The sequence below is a fragment of the Austrofundulus limnaeus genome, unplaced genomic scaffold (genome assembly GCF_001266775.1).
Source record: "Austrofundulus limnaeus strain Quisiro unplaced genomic scaffold, Austrofundulus_limnaeus-1.0 Scaffold417, whole genome shotgun sequence".
Classification (NCBI taxonomy): domain Eukaryota; kingdom Metazoa; phylum Chordata; class Actinopteri; order Cyprinodontiformes; family Rivulidae; genus Austrofundulus; species Austrofundulus limnaeus.
In genome coordinates, this window is record NW_013952819.1 from 165,000 (window position 1) to 177,696 (window position 12,697).

General features: G+C 39.9%; 1 protein-coding gene across 1 annotated transcript in view; it reads left to right on the top strand.

Annotated features, from left to right (window-relative positions):
• Window positions 1-11,247, top strand: part of slc16a3a (solute carrier family 16 member 3a) — a 19,445-nt gene extending 8,198 nt beyond the window's left edge. Inside the window, exons 4-7 of the mRNA XM_014024303.1 lie at window positions 4,504-4,647; window positions 5,638-6,251; window positions 6,340-6,520; window positions 7,378-11,247. Coding sequence (XP_013879757.1) covers window positions 4,504-4,647; window positions 5,638-6,251; window positions 6,340-6,520; window positions 7,378-7,766 — 1,328 coding nt within the window. The 3' untranslated portion in view covers window positions 7,767-11,247. The remainder of the gene's footprint in view (window positions 1-4,503; window positions 4,648-5,637; window positions 6,252-6,339; window positions 6,521-7,377) is intronic.
• The last annotated feature ends 1,450 nt before the right edge of the window (window positions 11,248-12,697 follow it).

Below are 12,697 nucleotides of genomic sequence, written 5' to 3' on the forward strand. Positions count from 1 at the left end.
GCCGTATGCTAAAATAACTAGCAGACACAGCACAGAACATCGACGTCATTCAAAACTCCGCCTTCTGTTCTCTGATTGGCCCAACTAAAAACCTGCCAGCAAAATCCTTGTCTATGGGAGAAGTCCCAGACAGAGCAGTGAAAGGAAACTAGAATTGAGCGGAGCTGCGTAGGAAGGCAAGGGCCAGGCTAGTTGACCTATTGCTAATAAACCTGATTTGTTGCAAAATGTTTCTCCGTTTGTTTCTCAGTTGTACAACTGGCTCTTACAGCCTTTTTTTTTTTTTGCCTCTGTGCCAACATTTTTAAAGGGGCAGTATCATGTAAAATCTACTTTTTTAAGTTTTATATCATGTTATAATGTTATACTCTCATAAAAACATGCCCAGTCTTGCTTTGACTCATTCATGCATGTTTGAGAAATCCTGCAGCGTTTTTAGGAAGCCATGCTGAGGAGCAAAACGACCAGAAACTCCTTTTGGGACCAGAAACACCCCTGGGGCGTGTCTTTAAGCCGAACTTCCTCATGGCGGGGCGCCCCCGCCCCCTCCCCACACACTCTGCCCATGACTCCTGCAGGCTCTCGGGTGAAAGTGAAACTCAACTGTCTGCTGAGCTCTCAACATTAGTTCTCACTCAGTGAAGCTCTTTTCAGATTAAAAATACCTTTGAGGAAATGTATTTTCAGATGCCAAGTAAACTGCATCATGGCAGCCCCCCGGAACAAATTGGGCGAGACAGAAGCGGAAGGTGGTTCTTAAAGAGACAGAGGCCAATTTAGGTGTTTAGAAGAAGTGATGAGAAGATAAGTTTATTTTCTATTTAAACATCAAAACAGCATTTTAATAACAGCTAAAGGTGACATAGATACTTTATATAGATACTTTGTACAGTATTTAAATGTATGCCTGAGAAACAAATAATATTGCCCCTTTAAGATGTGTCGCTGCCATCAAATTTAGAATTACCTTTTTTTCTTGTAAATTTTAGATTTTTTTTTGTTTCAACGTCTAATATGTTTACTATATTCCATTGTGAATAAAATATGAGTTTGTGTAATCTGTTAATGATTGCATTCTGTTTTAATTTACATTTTACACAGCACCCTACCTGTTTAGTACTGAGGTTGTAATATGATTGTCTGATCAACAAGGCTGGACAAAGAAACAAGCAGCAGCTTCTGCTGAAAAATTAATGATGCTTCAGGGCAAACAGTATCCAGTACAAGATAAACATCTGACTGCTGCAGAAAATGTCTTTACTGATCCATCATGGTGGTGCTAAGAAAATGTGTGATTATCTGGAGATAGACTGTGGACACATCAGGTGTCTGAACCCCCCCCCAACCAAGCGTTTTAGTTTTTCTGCAGTGGGGGGTTTTGTTCTTCCTCAAARGGCCTGTTTCTGTAGGAGCATTAGGAGTAACTGCTTGTCTCATTGCTCTTGTTTTCCTATCTGTGGTAATGACTCCCTCCGTCTTGAATATCTGGGTGAAGTTTGCTCAGGTGCTTAAGTTGAAGGACAGTAAGGACGTGGAGAAGAGGATAGAAACACTGGGAAATACAGTGAGGGAGCTTTGTATCATACTGAAGAGAATTCATGATCAATAAATGGAAGTCTGAATAATATAGCAGGAAACCAGTTGAATCTCTTCTAAATAACTTTATTTTTGTCTCCAGTCAGCTCCAGCACTCAGTAGGCTCCGGAGTAAGAATGAATCATGAATCACATGAATCAGCCTTATAATGTATGTTTCTTCCTGGTTACACCCCTGAAGGTGGTACCTCGTACATCAGATGTACCATCTCTTGTTTATGAGAACACATGATAAGACACGCAGACTCTCATTTTCTGTTTTAAACCTTATRGCTACAATGATCAGAATGTGTAAAATTACAATACTGGATCTAACATTCAGTTAGTCAGTTATAAAATTTACTTCAATGCAAAACTTGTATTATCATTTGGGAGATTTAAAGCCACAGGAGTTTAATAAGAGCAGAGTGGAGGTTTGAAACTCTCCATAGTTTGAATGTTGGCATCTTTGCTGAGCAACAAGCCTCCACTCTTTATGTGTCTGGAGTATTTCTCTGTTGACAAGGAATCTGGGCAGTTTGTGTTGTTGCCCTGATAAAACATCTCCATAAATCTGAAGGTGAACTGATGGGTTAGATGTGTTTGTATTGTTGATAAAAACTAAAATCATTTTCCTTGTGACCTCTCTTCCTGTCTTGTCCTCTTCTTTGCTGTAGGTCAAAGGTCGGGACCGCAGGCCTGTTTCCAATCATTTCAGTGGCTGACACAGCCCGGTTTCTTGACAATTATAATAAATGACATTGCTTCGTCAGCACCTTACATTAGGCATGAAGAAGTTATTTCTTAGCTTTATGTGTTGCAGCTATAAGTCCCAGGTGACAAATGGAGTTGTTTTTTTGTCGGAAAAGCTTTCTTTTCTTTTTTTCCTTTCAAAACAGGCTCCTGTCCCTCTGCGCCTCAGCTGCAGGAGTCACAGTTGTGTTGCATTCAGGAACACAGTAAAAAAATATATTTCCTGACACAACCATCATTGTCATTTCATAAATAGCCTACTATGAAAGTTGATCCATTTATATTGGCATACACCAAATAATAATAATAATAATAATAATAACAATAATAATAATACGTGTGCATATTTAAACAATTAAAGACAAAAAATGCACGATAATCTGACACCAATAATGTCTGTCTCTCACAACACGGCTGCTAAAAATTAGCCATTTGCTGCCCACATTAATTATCTCATGGGCATGCGTTATTATCTCGTGGCCATGTGATTATTTTTTTAAATTCCACATCACCAGACAGGCTTCATAAAATTAGACTGAGTTATAACAATTTTAAAAGTCAATCAGTAGTGGTGGGTTACTTTGGGTTACTTCTAAATGTTAGTGACTTGTAGATGTACATCAAATAAYTGGCTCATAATTGCAAGATAATACACACATTTTCAGTTTTAGTTTCACTGGCTATTGAGTATTTATGACCAGAGAGTCATACATTCTGAATCCACCTCTGCTCTTGTCTTTAGGAGTTCCACAGGGTTTAATCTTAAGTACCCTGCTTTTTTATCTTTATTGTGTCCATTGGGCTTATTATGCAGAAAGTATTAGGTTCTTTTTTATTGTTATGCTGATGACAGTCCGATCTTTATACCACTGAAAAAGGATGCCCTTTCAGTTCAACCACTTCTGTTGTGTCTTGAAGACATCAAAGCCAAGATGGCCCTAAACATTTGGAATTTTAAGAACAAGAAAACAGAAGTGATGATGATTGGTTCCAGTAGCTCCTCTGTACCTCCTACTGTTGATTTGGGATCCCTGGTGCACCTAAAACCAACAGTTTCTAATCTGTTTTTTATGATTTTAAGTTGGATTACCAGATTGAGTAGTTGGCAAGTCCAGTTTTTGTCATCTCAGGCAGCTGGAAAAAGACAAAACTGTTTTTTTTACAAAACAGCCATTTGAAACAGTAATTTATGTTTTTATTAAATCATGGTTTCATTGTATGGCTCTTTACCTTCAAGTTTAAGGCAGTAATACCAAGGGGCAATTTGTTGCACAGCCAGTAGTCAACAAAACAAAAACATTCGTACACAAACACACACATAAAAACTTTTTTATTAAAAAAATTTACTACTTCCTACATTTGGTCAACTGATACCTGCATCCAGATGGAAGCAGCCTGATCTCACCATGGAGTGGGTGATAATTTGGTTGTCTGAAAAATGTTAAACACACTTTTGTTTTCAATAAGTACTTGGACATCTTCTGTTGGTTCAGAACGCTGCTGCTCGGCTTCTAAATGGAGTTTGTCATCACTACTACTCTCACTACTACTACTCTGACTTCCCTCTGACTCCCTGTGCAATTTATAATTGATTTTAAGATAATAATTTTTTTTTTCAAGTTTAAATGGTCTTGCCCCACCCTACCTCTCTGATCTGCTTCACCCACTCCCCTCCAAATGTCAACCCCTTCAGACGTTTATCTGTTTCTTGACCCTCAGAAATCTGTAATTTTCATAAAAATCCGAAACACTGTCACACAATACATTGGGTTTGGAGTGGACAAGCGTATCGTCGGCAACGGGGAAAATAAATAACGTCTGAAGTGGCAGAGGAGCAAGGAGAGGATGACGAGGAGGTGGCGAGCTTATTTCTTTACAGTCTGCCAGCTCGAGTGCTTAAAGAAATTTGATGCAAAGTTGTTGTTTTTTTTATCTGTAAGATTGCCCTTTACATCTGCGTACATGCAGAATGGTAGAAAATCTGTGTAATCTACAGACACTGCAACTTGCCAGTTCCACACACAAAATACATACAGGGAGTAGAAATTAGGACAACACATTGATTAGACTCTGTTTTAGTGGATATTTGTGTAGGGTCTTCCTTTCTGTCTCACTTGGAGCAACATGTTTGATGCTGCAGCAGATAATCAGGCACCATGTTTTGAAATCTGTGCAGGTCCTATCTGCAGCGTTCTGGTGAACCGCTTTGGCTGTCGCCCGGTGATGATGGTGGGAGGTTTGTTTGCCTCTCTGGGAATGATCATGGCCTCCTTCTCCACCAGCATCATCCACATCTATCTCTCTACTGGAGTCATTACAGGTTCAAATATGTGCACATAAATGTTAACATTTCAGTGTGTCTGCCTTCTCTAACCATCAATACAAACTGTGGACAGGTCTTCTTTCTGGTTCTTATTTTATCAGTCTGAGCAAAATTCTTTTCTTTCAAAAAATAAAAAATAAATACATTTATTTAGAACTTAAGAACAGGGATGTTTGGATGCACAATGCTCCACTGACTTCCAGACAGTTAAATGGCAAACAATTGAAGAAATGAGGAACATCTGTGCTGACTGCACCAGGGCTCAGGTGTGAGTGTGGCAGCACTGAGGAGCAGGATCTACCCCAGAGGAAGACTGAACTAAGGCTACGTTCACACTGCAGGCAAATGTGATCCAAATCAGATTTTTTTCATGACAGTCTGAAAATGTAGCCTCCATATTTACTTCTGCAAACAGCAAGCTGAATGTGACGTCACGTCATCTTCTGTGCATGCGGGTCACATCAGAAGGGGACACATCATGAAAAATCCACATTTTTAGCCATTAAATACATTTTGTAATGAACATGGAGTCTCTAGGAGAGCAATGAATTTGAATTTAGTTTCTCCCAGTGCTGCGTAGGTATCTTTATATTCTGATTGGGTCATATTTTTCAACTCGTTCATTTTTCCTCTACCTTTTATGACGCTTTCTGGACTATTAGGTCACAGTTTTGTGACAGAACAGACAGATCTGAACTTACCTATTACAATTTTGCTATCTTCCTTCTCCTCTGGCTCTGGGTCAGACTACCTGTCAGGCTGGATGGACAAGTCCTCTGTTGTTGACATTTTTTAATTAATTTGTAAATAAAAAGTTTCTGCTCCGCTAAATAGCCATWAAGCCCTCTCTCAAACTAGAATGAAATGGTGAAAATCATGCTTTGAAAATTACTTAGTGAATTAGTAATGAACAAATGACAATGTTTGAGTCGTAAATATTTTTTGTCTAATTTAAGGAAATTTTAACATTCTTGGTTTTTGCTGCAGGTCTGGGATTAGCCCTGAACTTCCAACCTTCTCTAATTATGTTGAACCGCTACTTCAGTGAGAAGCGYCCTCTGGCCAATGGGCTTTCAGCGGCAGGGAGCCCTGTGGCCCTGTGCTGCCTCTCACCTTTGGGCCAGGTTCTTCAGTACCAGTACGGATGGAGGGGAGGCTTCCTCATCCTGGGAGGTCTTCTGCTGAACTGCTGCGTGTGCGGGGCCCTCATGAAGCCTCTGGTCCCTCCCAAGTCTGCCCAGAACAAGGAGCTGGACGAGGACGAAGACAAGGAACCAGAGGTGAAAGGAAATAAGAAGAAGGCCAAACTGCTGGACTTCTCTGTGTTCAAAGACCGCGGCTTTCTCATTTACACGGTGGCGGCGTCCATCATGGTGCTGGGCTTGTTCGTGCCGCCCGTGTTTGTTGTGAGCTACGCTAAAGAGCTGGGGAATGAGGACACCAAGTCGGCCCTGCTGCTCACCATCCTGGGTTTCATTGATATTTTTGCCCGACCGACGTGTGGCGTGATCGCCGGACTGAAATGGGTCMGACCTCGGTGCGTCTACTTTTTCAGCTTTGCTATGCTCTTTAATGGCACTGCTGACCTGATTGGCTCACAGGTGGGTGAATGTTTGCTTGTCAAACCAAACAATACAAAGTGAGAAATTTCTTTCAGGTGCTCAGCCGTTTCTCTCGTACCTCTCCCAGTCTAAGGACTACGCATCACTGGTGGTCTTCTGCATTTTCTTTGGCATCTCTTACGGCATGGTGGGTGCACTGCAGTTTGAGGTTCTGATGGCAATAGTTGGTACTGAAAAGTTTTCCAGTGCCATCGGCCTTGTCCTGCTCATGGAGGCTATAGCTGTGCTGGTTGGACCACCAGGAGCAGGTCAGTGGGTACCAATATGTTAATCCTAACAACCCAGTTTATTTTTTTGATTATTTGCAATTACACAGTCTATGTTCACACTGCAAAAACTGTCCATCTTACCAAGTTTTAAAGTCTTATATCCAGCCAAAAAGTCTTTTTGATCTTGTTTTGAGACTGATTTACTAAACAAGAACTGATTGTGTAAGAATAATTATCTTGTTTTAAGAATGCGTCAGATTATTTGTCTTGTTAGTCTGGAAATTTGACTCAAATTAAGTCAAACATTTCTGCCAATGGAGTAAGAAAATTTTACTTGGTAAGATTCTTGAAATACTTGATTTGACTCAATTTTTTCTTATTTCAATTATCTTACAAAGTAAACTTTTCTTACTCCACTGGCAGAAATGTTTGACTTAATTTGAGTCAAATTTTCAGACTAACAAGACAAATAATCTTACACAATCTGAAAACAAGATGATTATTCTTACACAATCAGTTCTTGTTTAGTAAATCAGTCTCAAAACAAGATCAAAAAGACTTTTTGGCTGGATATAAGATTTTAAAACTTGGTAAGATGGACAGTTTTTGCAGTGCAGCACACGTACATTCGTTTAAAAACATGCATGTCAGTTTGAGAAAACAGATCAAAGCTGAACAAATGGTGCCATGCAGAAGTGTAGTACACTGGAGGAGCAGTTCTGCCATTTCTTCATGGTCAATGAATGATGTTAAAGCTGATAAGGAACTAACTGATAACTAAAATTCTGAATGTACACAGCAGTAGGATTATCATAACAAATAGTTACAAAATAATGAGCCTTTCCAACTCACTTTTAATCTCCTCAACTGTTTCCTCAACCCTTCGTTTGTTTCAGGGCGTCTGCTTGATGCCACCAAGAACTACATGTACGTCTTCCTGCTGGCGGGATGTGAGGTGGTGCTCTCAGCTGTGGTTCTGGCCACCTGCAACTTCCTGTTTATCAAGCCGAAGCCCTCCGAGGAGGCAGACAAACTGGAGAGCATCACAGCGACAGATGACTGCACTGCAGAGGCAAGCAGCCGGGGGCCAGAAATGATCGGCGACGAGGAGAAAGGGGCCAGGGAGGAGCAAGAGAAAGCCACGAAGGAGGAGGATAAAAACAGCGAGGAAATGGCTGAGTTCAGGCCAAAGAGCATAACGGTGGACTCACAGGAAGTGGAAAGGTTCCTGAAAGAGCCTCAGCAAAATGGCAGCATGGCTGCTTGTCCTGAAACCTGTCTGTAAGTGTGGGTAGAGGTTCCTGGTGGGATTATTAACCTCACATCTCCATGAAGTCTACTAACTAGCACAATACCTGTTGAACTGCTTTCCCCAACAATTCAGTGTTTATTCAAAGTTTTTTATGTCTGACATTTGCAGGGAGGGCGTTGATTTCACCTGGTCGTAAAATCAGCAATATTTTATCACTTGATGTTTGGACGTTTGTTTTATGTTAACAGTAATAGAAGAAGTCAGTTACAACACTGCCATGTGAATACAGTTCATACCCAGTTGCGGTATTATTATTATTTTTATTAAGTGGCCACCAGCAAACAAAAGTAAATAATAATTTTGTTAAAATTCAGAAAAATCAGTGTAAAAAAATCAGCTTTTTATTTAGTTGATCAGGGAATGTTCGATAAAAACAGGAAAATTCATCTCACAAAAACCCAGGGTCAGTTTATAAACAGAAGCTCCTCCCTATTAATAATAAAGAAGTGCTAAAACCGACTAACTGATTCTGATGCAAAGCTAAAGGGACATTCTGGCCATTTTGAAGTAAGTTTCTGTGGAAAAGCTATAACTCTTTAAAATACCTCAGCTTAGACAACAACATTTTAATTCCAGCAGGACCGACGAGCTAATTTAGCTAGTCAGAGTGGGCCCAAGACTGAAGTGGGTTGCTGCCGTTTTTAAACACTTCCAATCTTTAAATATTTTGTGTAAACATTTCGTGCAACTGCAGGAATATCCTAGCCTGGCCCTTGCCTTCCTATGCAGTTCCGCTCAATTCTAGTTCCCCTTCACTGCTCCTCGTACGAAGCAAAGTGAAGGTCAAGGGTCTGGTTTTTACCAGGCTAACAATATCCTAATATTGTGTAAAGGTTGAGCTTGCATTAAAAGCGATGAAATTTAGAAGACTGAAGATGTTTTATTGTATAATTAGCTTTAAAAATTGGTTTACTTGAACCCTGTATCTGGGATTTTCCAAGCAAACCCACTTTAAATCTTAAGACTTACAAAGAAGTTCATTCAAATGCTATTATTTGAACTCTTACGTCATTAATTTGACCTTACAGGGTTTTTATTTTCAAAGCATATTGTTTTAAAGTGACCCCAGGTTGCACCAGAGGTGCTACAGCTAGCTGCTGCTGATGTTTGTGCTTGCAAATAAATGCAGACTTCTCTGTAAATAATGGCAGCTATGACTCAGAAGGAAAAGATGTTCTCAGCCAATCAGAGAGTCAAATGTTGTTATTTTGAGTGGTCAGTATAACAAAATAATATCTGTGTGAGTGCAGTCTGTTCACTATAGCCATGTTTTTCCAAACTGACTGTGGTGTAAAGCTTTAAATTATCAAACTTTTACACCACCTTTAACTATTTGTTTCATTTTTATTAGATTGAAGCTGTATTTTTAGGATTGTAGCAACCCACTTTGGTCTTGTTTAAATTTAACAGTTCATCATTTATAGCAGATTATTTTGTCTTTTGGCTGCTGCTTTATCAGACATGGTTAACAGAACTGAAGGCAGTTGGTGTTAAATGTGGCCGGTGAGGCAGTCGCAGATCTCGTAGGACAGTCAAAGACATTGTAGGACAGCTGTGGCTCTTGTATGGCAGTGGTAGAACTTGTAGAGCAGCTGTAGATCTCAAATGGTAGTTTTAGGTCTTGAATGGCAGTCATATACTGTGTTCAGACCAAATGCAATTTGAGCATCAAAAACACGTCCAAYGCTTTAAGTTGTACGTTCGTGCATTTTGGGGTCAGACCCTTGTCAAAATTGATAAAGATGTGCATCATGCACGTCAGGAAGAGCTTCTGGTTGTTTTCCTCTATTGGTCTCTGTACAATGGCAGATTAAAGAGGGTGGCTTGGATTTATTTACTGAGAGTTAGAACATGTCATCATTGGTGTTTGTATTCACCAGATAATTCAGAGGAGTTCTGAGTTTGTTGAGTTTCACAGCTTTGGGAGATTCGAGCTGACGAGTCTCGCTTTTAGCACTATTTCTGTAATGAGCCCAGTTTGACGAGCTGCCGACCCGCTTCGGTGCCCACATCTCCTGCCAGGACACCGGCTACAGGCACTCGGTTTCAGCTGAAGAGCCCCTGTCCATCTGTCTCAGGTTAGTGGACATCATCCAGGAGACCATCCTGTCAGAAAATGTGCCACCACATCACATAGTTGAGTCTCTCTGATTGGTTGACGCTCTGTGTCGAGCTACAAAACTTCAGGTTTTTCAACTCCAGCATTAAACACTTCAAAACGGGCCATGCTATACGCACCGCAACACTTCCTGATGCTCCTTGATGCATGTCCACCATAGACCATGGTCTTGGATCTTGTAGGACAGCTGCAGATCTTGTAGGACAACTGTAGATATTGTAGGACAGATGTAGATATTGTAGAGCAGGTGTAGATCTGCATGTTCTTTTACGCCAGATATCTGTACTAGGAACCGACACCAGAAGTACCCAGCATGTGTCCTTCCCGTGGCTGGTTTAGCTCATCAGTTCTGTCAGAAATCAACKTCATTTTTCCAAACTGAGGCCTTTTCAAGAGCTATGTTGAACAGGTGAGATATTAATTGTTCAGAAACTCTCCACAGAACCTTAGATCAGCCCTCCACAGGTCAGCCATGAGCATCATTTGTCACCAAAACGGGACCTACCTTTATTCTTTAGTCGTGCAAACAAGTCACAAGAAAAAGCCATGTTTTTATTCTACTATACTTTGTAACACATTTTCATCTGTTTCATTAAGAAAGTTATTCTATATTTGACCAGTTCTAACATAAATCTGCAGCTGAAATAGAGATATAATAGAAATAGAATGTAAAGCACTAAGTTATTTATTTTTTCATAGGGTTTGTTCTTTGTTGTTGTGTTCATTATTCCGCTGTTTTTACTTTAATGTTTACTGTAAAGATCCATGTTAAACCATGCCTGTAAAAACCTTGAAGATTGTAAGCTTTTCCTCCTCCTCCACCTCACGCTTTGCTGCCTGCGGTCAGTCCAGACCGGACGAGTCGTACTGATGGACCATAGCTGCTGCTTGTAGTGTCGGTGTCGCTGCTGTTTGGAAGTTGTTGCTGCTAATGTGGAAGCTTTGTGATGCCCTGTTTGAGTTTGAAACCAATATTTCCATTCGAGCCGCTGTTGGAAGGTGGCGTCACTCGACAGACGTGTTCCTGTCAGAGCTCCGTGTTACTGTTGATCAATGTTGTTGTGAAACTTCGTACGTGCGCACAACACAAAGATGCAACAGCTTTCTGTGGAACAAAGTGTGGTGAAAGATATGGCTAACTGTTAGTAAAGTATAAACATATTTATATATACAGTATATATAAAACAAACCTATATTTTAATAGACTGTTCCTTTGTTGATGTCCTAAATGTTTTGTCTGTACTGTCTGAGTGTCTTAGAATATTAAAAACATTTGATTGTTTTAGAACTTCACTGTTTTTAGTGGTAATAAATTATTTTAAGACTCAACTGTTATTCAGTTAGTTCTGGAGTGATGTTTTTAAGAAAACACCAAGTGTTTTCTTTCTGAACATTTTCAAGTGAGAGATATGTGGAAAGTCCATCTTGCCAGGACTGCTTCGGGTTTGKTTTAATTCTTCAAGGCAAAAAATCAGCAGGTTGTTGGAAACCTTCCTCAAAGAGTTGAGTCCATATTGAAATGTTAGCGTCACACTGCTGCTGTAGCTCATCTGCTTTAAAGTTGATTTTATTTATTTTATTTTATTTACCAGGCAAGTCCCATTGAGATCTCAGAGCTCTTTTTCAAGGGAGGCCCAGGCCTGAAGGCAACCTATTGTACATGTTTTGTGTTGTGGGGGAAACCAGAGTACCTGGAGAAAACCCACGTGAGCACGAGGAGAACATGTAAACCACACAGAAAGACCCCAGGTACAAACCGGGGATCGAACCCAGGACCTTCTTGCTGTGGGGCGTCAGTGCTAACCACTGAGCCGTCGTGCAAGTCGAGCATGTTGTAAGTTCAGAGCAAGGCTATAATAGTTTTGGGTTTTTCATTATAGTTCAGTTTTATTTTGTTTTGACTTTTTTTCTTTTAATTCAGTTAGTTTTTTTAGTTTTTACAGTGAATTTGCTAGTTTTTATTACTTTTTATTGTTTGTCTAATGCTTAGTTTTAGTTTAGTTTTTATTAGTTCTAGTATTAGTTTTATTATAGTTTAAAAAACATATTTGCCAATGCATCCTCCTGCTTGTGGTGTTTCTAACCAGCAGCCAAGGGTGTAGGAAGGAGTTTACTATTGAGGGGACACATATTGGAAACCTGACAGATTTGTACATAGTTTGAACAGAAATATGTCATAAATTAACAACACTACAAAGCATTCACAAAATGCTACTGGATCTTTTCTTGGAAACATGGTGATGTGGGTAAACCACCCAACAAAATATCTCGAATCTAATAGGATTGCACAGCATAACAAATATACAGCGTGTAAAATAAGTATTGAACACGTCACCATTTTTCTCAGTAAATATATTACTAGAGGTGCTAATGACATGAAATTTTCACCAGATGTCAGTAACAACCCAAGTGATCCATACATACAAAGAAATCAAACCATAAATGTCCAGAAATGAAGTTATTTGTAATAATGTGGAATGGCACAGGGAAAAAGTATTGAACACATGAAGAAAGGGAGGTGTAAAAAGGCATGGAAAGCCAAGACACCAGCTGAACTCTCTCAGTAATTAGAAAGCAAGCCTGCCCCTTGTCAGTGCAAGTTAATATCAGCTGGTTCAGTCCCAAATGATGGCCAGGTATCACACAAGAACCATCTGATGATGGGTAAAAGTAAAGAGCTCTCTCAAGACCTTCACAACCTTATTGTTGCAAAGCATAATGATGGCATCGGTTACAGAAGAATGTCTAAACTTCTGAAGGTTCCAGTGAGCACTGTTGGGGCCAT